Source organism: Centruroides sculpturatus, unplaced genomic scaffold (genome assembly GCF_000671375.1).
Source record: "Centruroides sculpturatus isolate CEXI.00-Female unplaced genomic scaffold, Cexi_2.0 scaffold654, whole genome shotgun sequence".
Taxonomy (NCBI): domain Eukaryota; kingdom Metazoa; phylum Arthropoda; class Arachnida; order Scorpiones; family Buthidae; genus Centruroides; species Centruroides sculpturatus.
The window spans coordinates 400,812-423,187 of NW_019384883.1; the positions used below are offsets into that span (position 1 = coordinate 400,812).

The 22,376-nt window shown below is 28.2% G+C and overlaps 1 protein-coding gene across 1 annotated transcript in view; it reads left to right on the forward strand.

The window, feature by feature from the left end:
• LOC111631068 overlaps nt 1-2,406 on the forward strand; it is a 50,708-nt gene extending 48,302 nt beyond the window's left edge. Inside the window, exon 8 of the mRNA XM_023375261.1 lies at nt 1,944-2,406. Within this exon, the coding sequence (XP_023231029.1) occupies nt 1,944-2,054 (111 nt within the window). The 3' untranslated portion in view covers nt 2,055-2,406. The remainder of the gene's footprint in view (nt 1-1,943) is intronic.
• The last annotated feature ends 19,970 nt before the right edge of the window (nt 2,407-22,376 follow it).

The following is a 22,376-nucleotide window of genomic DNA, read 5'->3' on the forward strand; positions in this document are numbered from 1 at the left end:
AGTCTATTTATTACACATTTAATATCATACTCGTCTAACACTGATGAAAATCAATTAATAAAATAAATTTTAAATAAATTCTTAGAACTTTTGTATTCAATTTTATTCTTTTTTTTCAACAGAATTTCCATTATAAACAATAAGTCTTTTCCAGTGTGAACTAGTTAAAATTCTGTCAAAAATTTTTTTTGGAATTTGTTTTATCTACTTGTGTTTTGTGCTTTTTTTCATTAACTCATGTTGTAGATTTTTATATTTGTTCTACAACATTCTATTTGATTGTAAGCTGAAGGTAGCCTGGTTACAGGTAGAAAACATTTCTTAAATTTTTCATTTATTTAAATTTAAGCCTTTTTTGTCTTTATCATATTTTCACTTGAGTAGTTTTGGCCAATTTGAACTGAGAAATATTGCCATATTTTGTTTATTCAGCAAAATGGGAGAAAAAATCACAAGGAAACATTTTGAATTACAGTAGAGCATCGATTATCCAAATCAATTCAGGACTGGGGTTGTTCGGAAAATCGATTTTTCAGATAACCGATTATGTATGAAAAAATATATTATTAATATAATATATTAGTATATTCCAGTAATAGTATATTAATATATCCCATGTTTAAATTTTTCATTGTTGTGTGTCACTTCGTGTTGAATTTTCATCAATGTTAAGCCTAATGAAAATTTTTATAATAATAATCATGGCTGTTGTATAGTTAAAAATTATTTCTTTATTTTGTACAAACAAAATAAATATATTGAAAAATATAAAAACAAAAATAATTATACTTTAGAAGTTAATCTAGTATAAAAAACGTTTGATTCAGCATGACACAGTCCAACTGGAACGCTTTCGGTTAACCAATGTTTCAGTTGATCGGCATTCAGATAATTGATGCTCTACTGTACTTAATAAGAGGAAATATGCAAGCAATGTGTGAATAAATCAGACTTCAAAAATATTTTTGAAATTTTAAAAATTCTTGGTTAATATTGGGAAAGATGTTATATACCTAATACAGATTAGATGCTGAAAAAAAAGAATCTAACAATAGGAAACCAATAAATAAAAAAATTGCTTTATTTTCTAGAAATTCATGTTTGCAAAGAATGTTTACATACTAAATTTGTTAGTTGTATTTGTTAAAAAAGTTTAAAATGTTATTTCAATTGTAATGTTATATTATTTTATTTATTTATCTAAGCATACTGGTACAAAACTGTGATGCGGGGAGAAGAATAAAAAGCAAAACAAATATACAAAAATCATATAAAATTATACAACATATCCCACAAATATATGCAACAACATCAATAAAATAATAATCAAACAATCAAATACATTCTAAACTTAAATTTACATGGGAGAACTATCCAAAAAAATAAAATAAAATAAATTGATAACCAACAGACTAGGCTAATCTTACCTAGAAAATAATAAAAACAACAATTAAATCACTTGTTTGCAAAATTGTATAGTCTCCCAAGTATCCAGAGCAACCACTGGTTAAATAACAGATGCCCTCGGGTGCAATTTACATAAAATTATCTGTATTTTACTAAAAATCTTGAAAAACAAATCAAAATCAGATATTACTTTTTTAAAGTTATCAAATGAAAAACAAATAACACCAAAAGTCTCCTCATGTAATTTTGACAAAAAAGTGCAAACAGCGATCATGTGATAGGCATCCAATGGTGAATCAACTGCACTACACATGCAGATTTGTAGTGCAGTTATTTCTAGAAAATAATAAAACAACAATTAAATCACTTGTTTGCAAAATTGGATAGTCTCCCCTCAATTCTAGTTAATAAATTACCGGTATATTCTGAAAATTCTGGAATAATGATGTATTTTAGTGTTGATCTAATGAATTAATTTACAAAATTTACATGTAATACTAAAAAATTAATTTTAATTTTTCCATTTTTATCTTTAGAATTCTAACATCTTATCTGCTGTACTGTGTTTGATTAAAGAATTGGATTATGCTAGTCTAGAAGTAGTAGAAACTGCAATACACTGCAGAATGGAAGAAATGGACGACTGAAAATGTGAATTCATCTTCCTGCTGTATTAGTTCTTTTATTTAGAGAATTTCATTATTGTATATATCATAATAAAAATACATTGATCATGAGCCAAAATGCAGAAAGTATTTAAATTGTCTGGAAAGAAAATAATTTTAAATTAAAATAATAAAAGTATTTTTATAACTATACTTTTGTTTCTTTTGAATCATTCGTCCAAACTGATCCTATAAATTACTGTTTTTGACTAATGATCAATGTATTCAAAATTTGCTCCAAATATGAGTGTAATCTAGTCATAATGCAAAAAGTGTCATTTTTTGACTCTACTTAAATTTCTGTCCAAGAATCTTTATTTTTTACAAAAAATATTTACAAGAAGTTTTTAATATATTTTTGGAGATTGTTTTTGTTTTATATTGCAAGAATTTGAAATTTTGCTGCTTCAATTTTCTTAAATCTATTTCCATTTTATTTACATATAACAATAATTATTCACTAAACCAAACACCTTTTTTTTGTGTATGTACTATTTAAATATTTCAAAAAGAGAGATTATAAAAAATTTTAAATGGGACCATGAAATAGAATTGAATATTAATGAAATTTTTAAATTTGAAGAATTTAAAAAATATTAATATAGAAAAATTAAAATATGTTACTCACTTGTTATTAGGCACATGTTAATTGTTATGTTCAAATTGTAATTGGCTTAGAGCTTGTATATAAAAATGAAACTATAACGTAAGCAGATTAATATTATAGTTGATCAAAAATCTGTCATTTAATAACTTTATACTTGAATCATATAACTTAAATAATAATTTTCAGATCATAAACAGAAGTATACAGAAAATTATAGTTTTACAATAAAATATCTAAATTATTCAGATATTTATCATACATTTATAAACTAAAAAAACATTAAAATATTTTATAAAATCATAATATTTGTCAGTGTTTTGAGAGCATTAAAAATCTAAAGTGTAAATGAGGTTAAAATAAGGTTAAAAATTATCAAGATAATCTTACATTCAAATGAAAAGGATAAGATGGTAAGTATGTTTAAGCCAGTTAAAAAATATAAAATTGTTTTATCTGTTAACTATATTAATTTACTTTTTTCACTTTACCTTGGCATTGTCATAATTTTAAGTTATCTATAAAACCAATGTTGTGCTTTTATCATTTTATCCTTACTGCAAGTAAATTGAATAAATTAGAATATCAGATATTCGTCCATTAAACTATAATAAAATATGTTGTGAATAGAAATATTTACATCTAAAATTTTAGCTGTAATTTTAATTTATATCTTTATTTCTTTGATTCTAATACACACTCAATTAAATATTGTAGGCTAAAAGTTTTTATGCATTTTCAATAGTACACATATATCAATTTATCTATTTTTACTTTGATGAAGGTGCTAAAATAAATGAACATGAAATAGTTTTTTACATCTCACAATGCTATTTCTGTATTCTTTTTGAATGTATAATGCATTTTTGTTTTAATTCTGTTTCATGAAATCTTGAAGATTTTTTTTTATATGATAAAGAACAAATTTTAATTGAATTCAACACCTGCAGTATTACTGATGAAGATAATTACAGTGTCAACAGGATTAAAAAATGTGAAATGTTCTCTCCTGTACAAGTAATGATAACTATATCACAGCTTTTTTTCTGTAGTTGTTAAAGAAATTTATTAGTTTGACATCAAATGTCAGGCACATCCTGATATAAGAGACATTAAAAGATAAAAACAGTGTCTTAGAATTGAGGGAATATTATATCTTGAGTAACAGTTTTTATATTAATGAAATTATCAGATTATATAACAATAATTAATATATTTAAAGATGTTTTGGCATTTGATGCAAATTAATTATAACAATATTTTAACAAAATTATATATGATTATACAGGGTGTGACAAGTCAGTAGCTTGAAAAATGTGCTTCTAATAAAAAAAATTGAGAATAAAAATTTACTCTATCCAAGGGGCCTTTTTAATGGTGTAAAAATAATGCTTCATCTATCCTCTCTGGGTGGGACAAAGGCCAGCTTAAAAATTTTAGATGAATTTTTTAAAATCTGTTAAAAAAATAATAAATACTTATTGAGAATAATTTTTCGAAACATGATAATTTCAAAAGTTATAAGCAAATACATTCATAAGTCTAAAAATATATATAAAAGAAAAGTTGGGAGTTTCATTTAAAATTTTGATGTTGCTGCTGTCCACCCAGAAGGGGAATGGGTGAAGTTTTATTTTTACAGCATTAAAAAGGACCCTTGAAAACATTAAATTTATTCCTATCAATCTTTTAATAGAAACACATTTCTAAGTTATTGACTTGTAACTTTACATGAAACACCCCTGTGTAAGTTAGTATTGCATTTTAAACATTTACCTATCAAACAATTCAAAACTTTTTATTTTTGTGATTTATAAATAATAAACATGATGAATATTTAATTGAAAAGATTTTATTACTAAAACCTTAAAGATATTTATAACTAAATAACATATTGCCCTGTCTTTAATGGCATGCCATAATATGCAAAAATTGAATGTTTTTGACAGAAAACAAAATTTATTGTTATCTTGTATATTATGTCACGCTATCATATTTTCCCATGAGTTGTAAGTGACATCAATATCAGTCTGTCAAGTATTTTATTAGAATTTCCAACATTTTTGTAGCAGTTGTGATTCCATTGTGAAAACAAAATTTAAGGCACATTCTTTGCTCAATTGCAACATTTCGAAAAATCATTGGCACAAAAATTCTTTACACACAAGACAAGTGCTAATTTGAAAACAGAAACAGATGACAACATATGGATTGCTGCTAGATATTGATGAAAGTCATACCAATTAACAAAAAAAAATGACAGCACTCTCTTGCACATGTGCAGTTTAAATGAACCATGCCTGATACTTTTTGATCATAGTAGTATTATACAGTATATTCATACTAATCATAACTAATTATTGTACAAAGATATTTGGATTAATGAAACGTTCAAATTAGTGGGGTTATATATATATAAAAAAAGTCATAAAGGACTATACGTAAATACATGTTTTTTAAAGCTTTTTAAAATATATATACTAAGTACAGTGTATATTAAAATGTACAGTACATGTTAAAATTACAAATTTTTCATGTTTTAACAATACTGTCAAATACTGAAACTAAACTAAATAATAAGTTTGTGTATTATTAAGACTATATACTGTTTGAAGGCAAAATTTATTTTAATGTTTACTCATAAGTGCTCTGTTGCAGCTACTGGTACTAGGAGTGGTTCTCATTGTTTCATTAGAAACTAGAAATCTTAAGACAGTTCCATAAGTTCAGTATTTTCTGAATGCTGAGCAAACATTTGGCCAATACCAAATAGTATAGATGTTTGACTTGTGTCAAATATTCAGTATTTGCTCTTTGTTGATATTGTACTGAATCAGAGGACAAAAATTTGCCTCCTCACATTCATGCTGTCCATCCACACATTTTTGCTTGCATTCTTGTATTTTCTTGTTTTTGGTCATTACTTTCAAAATGGAATGGTCTAATGTGTCATTGTATATACAAATAATGCCAATTTTAATAAAATAATTTTAATAAAATTATTTTATTAAAATTTTAATAAAATAATAATAATAAAATTATTAATAATACAGCCATTTTAATAAAATAATAATATAAAAAATATCTAGTTTTTAGACTTTCACTATTAAATACATTTTCTGTTTTAGTTAAGGCTCACTACTATCTACCATCATTTTATCATACTATTAATGATAAAAAGAAATCTAGATTTCTTTTTATCATTAATAGATTATATGTTCATATCTGTTAATGATAAAAAGAAATCTAGAAGATTTCTTTTTATCATTAACAGATATGAACTGTTCATAACTTCAAAAGCAGTGGTACAAAATTATTGTTTAAGAATTGTCCATTTTCTAGATCTTGAACAAACATTTGTCATTCCCACAAAGAACTTGTGCTGGGAAATAAGTGTGACAAACTCTTTGGCAAAGGCAATTATTTGATAAACAGCAAATACCAAATGTGTGGAGCCATCTTTATGAAAATACAAATAGTATGACTTTTTCAAGAAATTTCTACTGTTCCATGAATATATAATATATGGCACTGCATATTTTACTTGCATTACTTTATATAAGTAAGCACAGTTCAAAATTATATGAAATGTATTATTAGCCTGGTAAAAATTGTATGAACAAAATTGGTTTTAATCACTGAGAATGCAGTATACAGCAGTGGTTGCCAACCTTTCTGACCTCATAAGCCACTAAAGTCACAATTTTGAATCACCAGACCACTATCATGAAATTTTTAAACAACACAAATGTTTATAGAATAATGATTTTAAAAGTTCCATTTTACTTTCTTTTACTTTATTAATATGAAATTCACTTGTTTAATTATAACAAATTAGTGTGAAGTTTGTTGCTGCTTGTTTGAAATAAGTTTAAGAATTCTTTGGCTTTTTCCATGAAGGACAACAATTGCACTCACAACATTATTTATTGTTGATTATTGATAATAGTCATGTCATGTTTGGTTTTAGATTCAAATAAAAAAATCCCCAATAGGTGAGGAAAGCAACCAAGCATTTTGAATTTCTTTTGTAATACTTTGCATAACTTTCAGTTGATCAATGTCCAAATTTCTACAAAGACAACCAAAATTTTCTCACAGACCACTGGTACTTGTATACAGTGTATGGTACTTAAAAAACATGCACATTCATTATGAAGTATAATTAATTTCAAAATTTAATAAAAATGATAAGAGTATTTGTGTGAATAGTGTAACATAATTGGCAACAAATTTTTAAAACTAGATGATATTGAGATCCCCTTGTTTATCAGCATGGCAAATCCTAGCATAAACTCTTGACATCAAAGTTGACCAATAGCTGTTCAGAATTTTGACAAGATAAAGAAAAAGTTTGGCCAATCAATTCCTGGCTTGATTTTTGCATGCCATACATTAGCATAGGCCAGTCCTTTACAGTGGCATGCTGTGACATTTGATGATAGTGAAGCTGTGTTTCTGTAAGAAGCTGACTTACAGGGGCAGTTGGTTAATTGCGCATCAGGGTCTATTTGTATTCGTTTGTTCGATAAGCCAGTAAAACCCGCACACTTCTTTAAATGTATTTGTAATAGATTATCTGACGTACTTAATAAATAAACAAGTTCAATATAACTCTGTTATTAGATTCAATAGATTCCCTATGCCCTCTAAATGCCAATTCTTGCTTTGGGGAAAAAATATATAACATCTATTAATTTAGATATATTATATCTATTAGCCCATAACTATCTTGTTATAATTTTCAATATTTATTTTATATTGTTTACTAATGTTAAATTCTATTCTGCTTTGATTTCCAAATTACTTCAATTTTACGAAACAATTGATGTGACATTTACAGTTTTCATGTCTTTTGCCAGCTTTACTCAAATTATTTAAATCGTCAAAGCCATTCTTATTCCACACACTAATTTCATTTGAAAATAATAGGCAAGGCCAACAAAACAATTTTTGCATTTTTATGCATCCACAAAGCCATTTTACATCTTCATAAATTTTATCGTGAAAATGTTGAACAAATTCTTTTGTTGACGTATTTATATTTAATTTAGGCATTGGTTTTTCTCTTTTAATAATGTTTTCTTTTTCATTATATGGTCTTGAGCCAAAACTTTTTAAAAATAAATTTTCAATATCAATTACATTCTAAGTCACTAGCCATGATATAAGGGCTAAAATTAAAAATAAAATTATTAAAACTTACTTGGTAAAATAAAATGTGTGATGGATATACCATTATACATACCTGGTACAAAATATTCAATTGTATAAATATACTTTTAAAGAAAATTATAAATATAGTTTTGTGAAGAAACGTACATAAAAATAACATAAAATAGTCTTTACTTTTTAAATATTAAAACAATCCACCTAGTTAAAATTGCTCCCTACCAGTGGCTCGTGGATGGAATCAGAGACGGTCTTGGTAGGTGTGCGGTGCGNTTTGTTTCTACATCCCACATACCAGTTGATGCAATTTCATTGATGATTACACACACATTTTTTTACATTTCCAAGACTTTTTCATCAATGTAATTTAAGGCCTTTCCAAAAAATATAAATACAGTAAGACCCCACTTAATGTGGGGGATATGTTCCTAGACGAAAAAACCCTAAACAAAACAGCGTAAAACAAGATCATTTTAACATAGAGTAAATAGGGAAAGGGGAACACGCAACCAAAAATACAAATTTTACTATAATTTATGTTACTTTTATATTAATTTGCATAATAATATATGTTAAATAACACAAACATATACACACAGAAATGTAAAGTTCATTTTTTGTGAGGAAGGACCTGGCTTTTCTGAAATTCTTGTTTTTTTTCTTTTCTTTTTTTTTTGCAATAAAGTTATGTAGTTTCATTTGTTGCTTTTTTTTCTTTCCTTAAGCAAATGTCGATAGCAGAAGATTGCATCCAAAACGCCTCATTTTGCTTTTGCACTGCTTTCAAAATCTGAATCATTCGCTAAAATTTGATTAGGTTCTCACCAGAAACCTGCGGTAAATACTCAATATCCTACTCGTCTACATCTCCTAGTCCTGCAGTATTGATTAGGTTGACAATTTGGTCAATGATAGGCTCTTCTCTTTGAGAATTCTTGGATACCTTCAGGGTCGGATTAACCCACTTTGGGGTCCTAGACATTTTCTTCTTACCGGGTCCACTCCCTCTCCCACAAGAAATATGAAACAATAAATAAAACAAAACTAAATGTGAAAAACTAAAACAAATCTTAAATTTTTATTAATAAAAATTTAAGATTTGTTTTAGTTTAGTAAATAAACTATCTTATTTACAAATCTTTTCAAAACAGACAGTTTGACCAGGCCCTAGACATTTGTCTCATTTGTCTATGCAATGATCTGGCCCTGAATACCTTCAACCATAACTTCTTCCAAACTCCATTCATGCATTTATCAGTTAATTATTGCAAAGCAAAGTCGATATTGCCTACGGCAGTGTTTTTCAACCTGTGGATCATGACCAGAGCCGGCCCTACCATAGGGCGAACAGAGCAGCCGCTCCAGGCGCTGTCCTAGGGGGCGCCTCAGTGGTAAAGAAAATTAAAGGGTATAAATTAGGGACAACCAAGGGGGGCGCCATAATAGGATCTCGCTCCATTCTAAAACTTGGTTCGGGCCGGCACTGGTCACGATCCCCAGGGGGTCGCAAAGCCTTACATGGGGAGTCTTGGGTAAAAGAAAAAGACAAGTGTTTGTAGGTCCTACACTACAATAAAAAAAACTATAATTTCAGTGAGAAGGCTGTACTTGTTTATTTTACAGTACAATTGGTTTTTCGATCGATATTTAGGTCTCAACAGAAAGAAAATTAAATACGTAGTTTTTAAAATCACTGATATAGTTTTAATATGGCCCTGGGGGGTTGCCAGAATTTTTTAACTTGTAAAGGGGTCGCGTATTCAAGAAGGTTGAAAAACACTGGCCTACGGCATCCACGATGTTATAATTTTTTTTTTCAAAATTGCACCAAACAAATATAGATTTAAGGAAAGTACAGAACTATGACGAATTGCCACCTTTTGCTGATTGGTTTGTGTTTGTAAATAATCATATTATATATGAATCAATGAAATGCCGTGATAATTTGAATCAGCGCAAATTTTTGAGCTTTTTTTTAGGCTTTGAGCAGACCACATTATATTGAATCAGCATTAAACAGGGTCTTACTGTATATATTAGTTTTTACTATATTTCAGTATAATATACAATTTAAATCAAAACTGTTTACAAACTCACAAAGATTTCTATTGAATATGAATTTTCTTATTCAATTTATAATATCCAATTACATATTACTTCAATGAAATAAATATAAATTAATACTTTTTTTATTTACAGTTTAAACATTATGATAAAAATAATTTGTGCATATAAGCAAACTAAGAAATTAAAATTTGAAGTAAGTACAGTAAAGCATTGATTATCCAAAATCAACTCAAAGTATTAATTCCAGAAATTACAAATTTTTTATATAACAACAATTTCAATGATCTTCTATAGGCCCGCTGTTGAAATATCTCACTATCAGCACTAGTATTAGGTTTTATTTATTACAGTACAAACAGAAATGCATGATTAATAAATCACAAGCTTCTAATGCATTGAATACTTCAGTGTGCCTAGGCAATGAGCACAGCTTGATGCATTAGAAACAGCATTGATATTATAAATGTAACCAACAGCAGATTTTTCAATTTTAGATTCAAGCAGGGATTTATTAATAGTCTTTCTTAAATTATACTATGTAAAACAAAGCATAATAAGTGACTTACTTCAAAACAAAACTATAATAAATAATTTTTACATGAAAACCATGTGTTATTTAATATTAATTTTGTTATGTATTCAATACAGTGTTTTATTGCAATCTACAAACTTAATGGAAAAGACAAGAAATATTAAGAACAAGAGCTAATCATTCAAACATCATAATATATGGTAGGGCATAGATCATCTTGATTATTTCAAACAATCGATGCCCAACTGTATATTAAAACTATAGACAACCAAACCAGAGTTTTATTATAATCAAAGGCTATCACCATATTACCTTGATCTGCAAAATCTTTCTTGTGATTTATCAGATTAATTGTAATGTTTTCTGTTTTGAAACACATCTACAGGCAAAGTTCAGAGAGCAAAAATATTAACACACACGCACCTATTCATCTGATTTTAGAATTTTTTTCAAACATTCAAACTCTACCTCAGAATGATTCTGAGGATTAGCACTATAAGTTCATGAGGGCTTCATTTAATTAGTGTATTAAATTATGCATTTTGTGTGAGAAAGGTTTTACTTTAGGAAAAGTAGTTCAACTTTCATACAATGTAGTAAATTACATCTATTCATTAACAGTGTCATAGTCCTAAACTCGATACAAGAGTGTTATAATTTTTTCTCCAACATTTAAAATTCCTTCTTTCTAATATCAATCAATCTAATATTTTTCTAATATCAAATACTTTTAAAAAAATAAAGGTGTTGGTTTGATAATTTTAAATAAAAAAATTTATTCTTTAGTTTTATTCATTCTTTAGATTTATTTCTGTATAATTAGAGGTTATATAAAAATTTCTATAAGCTGATTTTAATTATAAACTTGATATTGTATACATAGTTTCAAATTAGTTTTTAATTAAGATTATTTGATGTAACTTGATAAATTCTTCAATTTATTCAGAATACTTAAGTATAACTTTCAATGTTTCAAATACTTTTGTTTTCAGCTTTACATCATCAGCTAATATTGCAACCAACAATAAAATACAGATAAGTATTATTGCAATAAACATAATTTTTAATTCATCACAATACACTAAAATGTAAATTTAACTATACAGATTTAAGATAAATTTTGTTGTAATCAACTATTCGGTTGATCTACACAATTTATAACATAATAAATTATAGACAAATTAAAAGAAAACAATAAAAAAATACTGTTTAATAAAATACTTTGATAACTTGTCTTTCATATGCTATATTTGATCATTTATCAAAATTTATTTTTAAAAAATTCAGAGGGACATTAATATTAAGCAAGAAGGGGGGATTTAAATTATGTATAATCAATTCTGTTTATTAATGACATCATTCATCTGCAGAATACTCATATTTAAAACATTTGAAAAGTAAGTCTTATTGTTGGTATTTTAAATGTTTTATGACAATTCAGAACAAGAATATAAGTAAAAAGAGAGAAAAAATTTAATGTATAAATAATAATAAATTATGCAATGACAATCAGCTAATATCTTGTAACCTTATCAGACTACTGAAAAATCGGTCATATATTTAGTTCAGAAAAAAGTAAAGAACAAAAGTGGTGTTCAATTATTCAACAAAAGAAAATTAAGAAAACATAATAATGATGCCTTGAAGTAGCAACATATTAAAGACTGTTTTTATCACATTGACAAAAATAATTTTTTAAATTGATGTAGTTCTCACCTTGATAAATTCTCTCCAAACATTTCAAGCATCTTTTTTCAATGTTTTGATGTCATACTTGCTAAGATATTTTTGAAGTATTTAATATTTTAATATGATGTAGAAAGTTCTACAGAATAGAAACAACACAGACACAATCTGAAATACCACAGATCATTTCCAATAATGTATAGATCATTCCTTAATTTTTAAAAATTGTCTCTACATGCTCATAAAGTCACTTGAAGGATTACATCATCAACTGATCATCATCCTAGCTATTAGAAATCATATAGACATTACCAAATCTTTCTAGTTTGTAATGTCTACAGAATGCTTTATTTCAAGATTAGTTATGGCTCAAAAAATATCTAGAGAAATCTCCACATGATGCAACATAGTATGCTCTACTAAAATTTCTCACAGAAAATACAATTGAAATCGAAGTTGTCAGAATTGTGAGCAAAGGACCAAAGTAAGTCTTGAAGTATTTTGATATGAAGTGAATCAAAAACTTGCTATCATTCCTCTATTGTCAGAGAAAGGATGGTGCAGGGCCATGAAAAAGCAGGGTCAGAGAGGGCTCATGCCCAGGGTACCAACATGATGAGGCACCAAAATTCCAAAATTGTTACTAATAAAATTCATAGAAAACTGTCATATATGAGTATGAAAAATTGTTGTTATGTATACTTGTACATTTTTCTATGAACTTTTTCAAAAATTTTTCTAGAAATGCATTATTAATGTGTTATAAATGCAGCTTGCATGTCACCCTGTAAACTGTCTTGCTCCAAACTATTATTTTTGTACAGTCGACCCCCGTATAAGATCATTGATTATTCCGTTTTATATGAATTCCATGTTGTACGAGTCACTTAGATTTTACAAATACGTGTACCGGGCTGTGAACGGCTCATGTATTTGTAAAATTTAAGTGACTTGTACAACATGGAATTCATATAAAACGGAATAATCAATGATCTTATACGGGGGTCGACTGTACAAAAATAATAGTTTGGAGCAAGACAGTTTACAGGGTGACATGCAAGCTGCATTTATAACACATTAATAATGCATTTCTAGAAAAATTTTTGAAAAAGTTCATAGAAAAATGTACAAGTATACATAACAACAATTTTTCATACTCATATATGACAGTTTTCTATGAATTTTATTAGTAACAATTTTGGAATTTTGGTGCCTCATCATGTTGGTACCCTGGGCATGAGCCCTCTCTGACCCTGCTTTTTCATGGCCCTGCACCATCCTTTCTCTGACAATAGAGGAATGATAGCAAGTTTTTGATTCACTTCATATCAAAATACTTCAAGACTTACTTTGGTCCTTTGCTCACAATTCTGACAACTTCGATTTCAATTGTATTTTCTGTGAGAAATTTTAGTAGAGCATACTATGTTGCATCATGTGGAGATTTCTCTAGATATTTTTTGAGCCATAACTAATCTTGAAATAAAGCATTCTGTAGACATTACAAACTAGAAAGATTTGGTAATGTCTATATGATTTCTAATAGCTAGGATGATAATCAGTTGATGATGTAATCCTTCAAGTGACTTTATGAGCATGTAGAGACAATTTTTAAAAATTAAGGAATGATCTATACATTATTGGAAATGATCTGTGGTATTTCAGATTGTGTCTGTGTTGTTTCTATTCTGTAGAACTTTCTACATCATATTAAAATATTAAATACTTCAAAAATATCTTAGCAAGTATGACATCAAAACATTGAAAAAAGATGCTTGAAATGTTTGGAGAGAATTTATCAAGGTGAGAACTACATCAATTTAAAAAATTATTTTTGTCAATGTGATAAAAACAGTCTTTAATATGTTGCTACTTCAAGGCATCATTATTATGTTTTCTTAATTTTCTTTTGTTGAATAATTGAACACCACTTTTGTTCTTTACTTTTTTCTGAACTAAATATATGACCGATTTTTCAGTAGTCTGATAAGGTTACAAGATATTAGCTGATTGTCATTGCATAATTTATTATTATTTATACATTAAATTTTTTCTCTCTTTTTACTTATATTCTTGTTCTGAATTGTCATAAAACATTTAAAATACCAACAATAAGACTTACTTTTCAAATGTTTTAAATATGAGTATTCTGCAGATGAATGATGTCATTAATAAACAGAATTGATTATACATAATTTAAATCCCCCCTTCTTGCTTAATATTAATGTCCCTCTGAATTTTTTAAAAATAAATTTTGATAAATGATCAAATATAGCATATGAAAGACAAGTTATCAAAGTATTTTATTAAACAGTATTTTTTTATTGTTTTCTTTTAATTTGTCTATAATTTATTATGTTATAAATTGTGTAGATCAACCGAATAGTTGATTACAACAAAATTTATCTTAAATCTGTATAGTTAAATTTACATTTTAGTGTATTGTGATGAATTAAAAATTATGTTTATTGCAATAATACTTATCTGTATTTTATTGTTGGTTGCAATATTAGCTGATGATGTAAAGCTGAAAACAAAAGTATTTGAAACATTGAAAGTTATACTTAAGTATTCTGAATAAATTGAAGAATTTATCAAGTTACATCAAATAATCTTAATTAAAAACTAATTTGAAACTATGTATACAATATCAAGTTTATAATTAAAATCAGCTTATAGAAATTTTTATATAACCTCTAATTATACAGAAATAAATCTAAAGAATGAATAAAACTAAAGAATAAATTTTTTTATTTAAAATTATCAAACCAACACCTTTATTTTTTTAAAAGTATTTGATATTAGAAAAATATTAGATTGATTGATATTAGAAAGAAGGAATTTTAAATGTTGGAGAAAAAATTATAACACTATCTTGTATCGAGTTTAGGACTATGACACTGTTAATGAATAGATGTAATTTACTACATTGTATGAAAGTTGAACTACTTTTCCTAAAGTAAAACCTTTCTCACACAAAATGTCTTCTGTTTGTACTTTTCCTAAAGTAAAACCTTTCTCACACAAAATGCATAATTTAATACACTAATTAAATGAAGCCCTCATGAACTTATAGTGCTAATCCTCAGAATCATTCTGAGGTAGAGTTTGAATGTTTGAAAAAAATTCTAAAATCAGATGAATAGGTGCGTGTGTGTTAATATTTTTGCTCTCTGAACTTTGCCTGTAGATGTGTTTCAAAACAGAAAACATTACAATTAATCTGATAAATCACAAGAAAGATTTTGCAGATCAAGGTAATGTGGTGATAGCCTTTGATTATAATAAAACTCTGGTTTGGTTGTCTATAGTTTTAATATACAGTTGGGCATCGATTGTTTGAAATAATCAAGATGATCTATGCCCTACCATATATTATGATGTTTGAATGATTAGCTCTTGTTCTTAATATTTCTTGTCTTTTCCATTAAGTTTGTAGATTGCAATAAAACACTGTATTGAATACATAACAAAATTAATATTAAATAACACATGGTTTTCATGTAAAAATTATTTATTATAGTTTTGTTTTGAAGTAAGTCACTTATTATGCTTTGTTTTACATAGTATAATTTAAGAAAGACTATTAATAAATCCCTGCTTGAATCTAAAATTGAAAAATCTGCTGTTGGTTACATTTATAATATCAATGCTGTTTCTAATGCATCAAGCTGTGCTCATTGCCTAGGCACACTGAAGTATTCAATGCATTAGAAGCTTGTGATTTATTAATCATGCATTTCTGTTTGTACTGTAATAAATAAAACCTAATACTAGTGCTGATAGTGAGATATTTCAACAGCGGGCCTATAGAAGATCATTGAAATTGTTGTTATATAAAAAATTTGTAATTTCTGGAATTAATACTTTGAGTTGATTTTGGATAATCAATGCTTTACTGTACTTACTTCAAATTTTAATTTCTTAGTTTGCCTATATGCACAAATTATTTTTATCATAATGTTTAAACTGTAAATAAAAAAAGTATTAATTTATATTTATTTCATTGAAGTAATATGTAATTGGATATTATAAATTGAATAAGAAAATTCATATTCAATAGAAATCTTTGTGAGTTTGTAAACAGTTTTGATTTAAATTGTATATTATACTGAAATATAGTAAAAACTAATATATACAGTAAGACCCTGTTTAATGCTGATTCAATATAATGTGGTCTGCTCAAAGCCTAAAAAAAAGCTCAAAAATTTGCGCTGATTCAAATTATCACGGCATTTCATTGATTCATATATAATATGATTATTTACAAACACAAACCAATCAGCAAAAGGTGGCAATTCGTCATAGTTCTGTACTTTCCTTAAATCTATATTTGTTTGGTGCAATTTTGAAAAAAAAAATTATAACATCGTGGATGCCGTAGGCCAGTGTTTTTCAACCTTCTTGAATACGCGACCCCTTTACAAGTTAAAAAATTCTGGCAACCCCCCAGGGCCATATTAAAACTATATCAGTGATTTTAAAAACTACGTATTTAATTTTCTTTCTGTTGAGACCTAAATATCGATCGAAAAACCAATTGTACTGTAAAATAAACAAGTACAGCCTTCTCACTGAAATTATAGTTTTTTTTATTGTAGTGTAGGACCTACAAACACTTGTCTTTTTCTTTTACCCAAGACTCCCCATGTAAGGCTTTGCGACCCCCTGGGGATCGTGACCAGTGNTTAAAGAAAATTATAATTAAATATAGTTTTGTAAAGAAACATACATAAAAATAACATTAAATATTCTTTACTAGGTAATTCATTTTAGGACTAGGTGTCCATGGAAATTTCCAAAATTTACAATTTTTCAGTCACTCTCGTTAAACTGGAAAAATTTCTATCTTTATTATATCTAATATTACCAAGAAATCAGTCCCCACTGTACTCGGCTAGAGATTGGTTCAGTTAAGCTTTTAAGTAAAATTCTGGCTCTTTCAGCAGGGTTTTATTTATATCCCTAATTCCCTAATCTCTTAATTATTTAATTACTTCTTAAGTAGAAATAAGTTGAAACCAGTTACTTTGTACTTGAATATTTGTAGTCTTGGGAAAGAAGTGGAAAGACAAATTTTTATGACAATACATAAATCATAAATTTAAGGAAAATAAATTCTAGAGCTTTTTTTTTGTATCTTGTGTGTCTCATTCATTAAATTTGGTTGTAAATGATGCTGCCAAAGTAACAGTTAATTTTTTAACATTGTACAAGAGTTTTTCACACACAATTTGTACACGTTTTTTTCTACATCCCTTTATAGATGGTACGTATGAAATCATAATATCACTGGTTTAACATTGAAATCCATGAGTAATATAAAATCGGAGAGAGGAATAAAAATATCAAATATTTTAATGGATTTTTTTAAACTCCTGTCAACTATACAGAACTATCATAAAAACATACCAGTTAACTCCTATCAGTAGGGTTAAGTTATAAATCTACTCATGATTCACATAATAGGGCAAGGGTGGCCAAATATTTAGCAGGCAGGTGGCTAGCCCAGAACTGGTCCTGGATAGAATCATTGGAAACATTATAGTGTGTAGCTTCCATCAGCTAAACCGGGTGAGGTTGGTGCTCTGTAAAGTGCATGCGCAAATGCGTAAAATCTGGGCACTTGGAAGCTGACCTGGTTTTGACAATACAGCACTTCCATTCCACCACCGATATTCTAATATACAGTAGCAATCTTATCATTTTTTTTCACATGTAGTATAGAAATTTGTAATAAGATACAAAATGCGGTTGTAAAAAAATATTAATTTTAATTAATTCAAAGTGCGTTAAAATATGAAAATAATCACGCAATATGTATTTATATTTTAGAAAATACAAGGGAAGTGGTGCTTCCAAGGATGGCATGCCACTGGTCCTTTATGATAAGTCCAAAATTGTTTAATTGGTCAGAGTTGGAGAATGTTTGGAAGATCATTTTCTTTGGACACAAAGTTGATGCCTAACTTTATCAGCTTTGCTTGAGTCTGAAGTGCATGATGAACAGTGGCCAGATCAGGCCAAAAAATATATCTTTTGTTGTTTGGATAGTGCTTTTGATACAAAGGGACCAATCTCTATTCAATGCACTTAGTTATGAAAGTATCCTAGTTTACAGCTCCTTTTGACTCCACAAAAAATATCTTGGATGTGTTTATATAATGTTGGATAATCTGATTTTACTAAACAGAAAGAAACTAATAGAGATTTAAACTACAGAATAATTCCAAAATATAAAAGACAGTTTATTATAATTTTATAAAAATGATCATATAATTCAAAACATTTTTGAGTCAAATAATTACTTATTTTTTTTATTTTTCAAACTTTATTTATTTATTTAATGCAAAATATGCTTGATAGCAAAAATGTTTACTCATAAATTATTTCGTGATGACCAAGCAATTACAATGGCATTCTACTGCTCAGGGATCTGAGATCAAATCCAGATGGATTGAAAAACCCCAGGAATTTTTCAGAATATTTTTCCCCAATCAAAGGGATTTTTCAGGAGTTAGAAAAACCTCTAGTGGCCAGGTGGTGAAAAATATGTCCCTCATCACCTGGCCACATTGTGGGCTGGCTGAACCCATAATGGGCTTGCTTAAAAGGCCCTCTTAGTGTTCACAAGGCAGAGAGTTTAAAACAAAATATATCTCATGTAATGGCCTATTTTGCCTAGAAGTCTATTCTATTAATATTAGAGAGGTTGAGGCCGAAGTTTTCATCTCGAAAACATGAATGTTGGATGTTGAGTACTGCCTTCTTGTAACCTAGAAGTTTGATAGTGGTGTTTGGAACATCGAACATGATTTCAATGACGTTACAAATGTTATTGTCAAACTTATAAGCTTACAAGAAGGCAGTGCTCTACGTTTGATGTTCACATTTTTTAGATGAAAATTTTGGCCACAACTTCTCTATTATTACACAAACAAACAAAAAAAAAACTTTTGTATAAAGTGTTTTTTCAAGTCAAGAATTATCATACATTCACAGTGGCCAAACTGCAGCACTTCTAGACTTTTACTGTGGTCTCCTGTAAATTAAGTTTGATAAATAGAAAAATATTACATATGTGAAAAGTAGAAAGTTTGCTGACCATTATGGAGTGTGATATATGTACATATGTCAACTTAAACAAGTAACTGCAACTGTAAGCGAAAGGTACATTCTTATAAACTGAATTTTAAACAGTGTCACAACTACAAACCTTCTACCAGTAAATGAGACGACGTTCTTTTTATCTAGACACATAAGAAATTAAACTTTGATATTTCCTCAAAGTTTTCTTGACATACATACTCAAACATATTCTTTCTTAATCTAACACTAATATATATATATAAATATGTTGGAGCCTCATCCTCTACTGAAACAGTATATATATATACTGTTTCAGTAGAGGATGAGGCTCCAACATATTTATATATATATATTAGTGTTAGATTAAGAAAGAATATGTTTGAATATGTATGTCAAGAAAACTTTGAGGAAATATCAAAGTTTAATTTCTTATGTGTCTAGATAAAAAGAACGTCGTCTCATTTACTGGTAGAAGGTTTGTAGTTGTGACACTGTTTAAAATTCAGTTTATAAGAATGTACCTTTCGCTTACAGTTGCAGTTACTTGTTTAAGTTGACATATGTACATATATCACACTCCATAATGGTCAGCAAACTTTCTACTTTTCACATATGTAATATTTTTCTATTTATCAAACTTAATTTACAGGAGACCACAGTAAAAGTCTAGAAGTGCTGCAGTTTGGCCACTGTGAATGTATGATAATTCTTGACTTGAAAAAACACTTTATACAAAAGTTTTTTTTTTGTTTGTTTGTGTAATAATAGAGAAGTTGTGGCCAAAATTTTCATCTAAAAAATGTGAACATCAAACGTAGAGCACTGCCTTCTTGTAAGCTTATAAGTTTGACAATAACATTTGTAACGTCATTGAAATCATGTTCGATGTTCCAAACACCACTATCAAACTTCTAGGTTACAAGAAGGCAGTACTCAACATCCAACATTCATGTTTTCGAGATGAAAACTTCGGCCTCAACCTCTCTAATATTAATAGAATAGACTTCTAGGCAAAATAGGCCATTACATGAGATATATTTTGTTTTAAACTCTCTGCCTTGTGAACACTAAGAGGGCCTTTTAAGCAAGCCCATTATGGGTTCAGCCAGCCCACAATGTGGCCAGGTGATGAGGGACATATTTTTCACCACCTGGCCACTAGAGGTTTTTCTAACTCCTGAAAAATCCCTTTGATTGGGGAAAAATATTCTGAAAAATTCCTGGGGTTTTTCAATCCATCTGGATTTGATCTCAGATCCCTGAGCAGTAGAATGCCATTGTAATTGCTTGGTCATCACGAAATAATTTATGAGTAAACATTTTTGCTATCAAGCATATTTTGCATTAAATAAATAAATAAAGTTTGAAAAATAAAAAAAATAAGTAATTATTTGACTCAAAAATGTTTTGAATTATATGATCATTTTTATAAAATTATAATAAACTGTCTTTTATATTTTGGAATTATTCTGTAGTTTAAATCTCTATTAGTTTCTTTCTGTTTAGTAAAATCAGATTATCCAACATTATATAAACACATCCAAGATATTTTTTGTGGAGTCAAAAGGAGCTGTAAACTAGGATACTTTCATAACTAAGTGCATTGAATAGAGATTGGTCCCTTTGTATCAAAAGCACTATCCAAACAACAAAAGATATATTTTTTGGCCTGATCTGGCCACTGTTCATCATGCACTTCAGACTCAAGCAAAGCTGATAAAGTTAGGCATCAACTTTGTGTCCAAAGAAAATGATCTTCCAAACATTCTCCAACTCTGACCAATTAAACAATTTTGGACTTATCATAAAGGACCAGTGGCATGCCATCCTTGGAAGCACCACTTCCCTTGTATTTTCTAAAATATAAATACATATTGCGTGATTATTTTCATATTTTAACGCACTTTGAATTAATTAAAATTAATATTTTTTTACAACCGCATTTTGTATCTTATTACAAATTTCTATACTACATGTGAAAAAAAATGATAAGATTGCTACTGTATATTAGAATATCGGTGGTGGAATGGAAGTGCTGTATTGTCAAAACCAGGTCAGCTTCCAAGTGCCCAGATTTTACGCATTTGCGCATGCACTTTACAGAGCACCAACCTCACCCGGTTTAGCTGATGGAAGCTACACACTATAATGTTTCCAATGATTCTATCCAGGACCAGTTCTGGGCTAGCCACCTGCCTGCTAAATATTTGGCCACCCTTGCCCTATTATGTGAATCATGAGTAGATTTATAACTTAACCCTACTGATAGGAGTTAACTGGTATGTTTTTATGATAGTTCTGTATAGTTGACAGGAGTTTAAAAAAATCCATTAAAATATTTGATATTTTTATTCCTCTCTCCGATTTTATATTACTCATGGATTTCAATGTTAAACCAGTGATATTATGATTTCATACGTACCATCTATAAAGGGATGTAGAAAAAAACGTGTACAAATTGTGTGTGAAAAACTCTTGTACAATGTTAAAAAATTAACTGTTACTTTGGCAGCATCATTTACAACCAAATTTAATGAATGAGACACACAAGATACAAAAAAAAAGCTCTAGAATTTATTTTCCTTAAATTTATGATTTATGCATTGTCATAAAAATTTGTCTTTCCACTTCTTTCCCAAGACTACAAATATTCAAGTACAAAGTAACTGGTTTCAACTTATTTCTACTTAAGAAGTAATTAAATAATTAAGAGATTAGGGAATTAGGGATATAAATAAAACCCTGCTGAAAGAGCCAGAATTTTACTTAAAAGCTTAACTGAACCAATCTCTAGCCGAGTACAGTGGGGACTGATTTCTTGGTAATATTAGATATAATAAAGATAGAAATTTTTCCAGTTTAACGAGAGTGACTGAAAAATTGTAAATTTTGGAAATTTCCATGGACACCTAGTCCTAAAATGAATTACCTAGTAAAGAATATTTAATGTTATTTTTATGTATGTTTCTTTACAAAACTATATTTAATTATAATTTTCTTTAAAAGTATATTTATACAATTGAATATTTTGTACCAGGTATGTATAATGGTATATCCATCACACATTTTATTTTACCAAGTAAGTTTTAATAATTTTATTTTTAATTTTAGCCCTTATATCATGGCTAGCGATTTAGAATGTAATTGTGATATT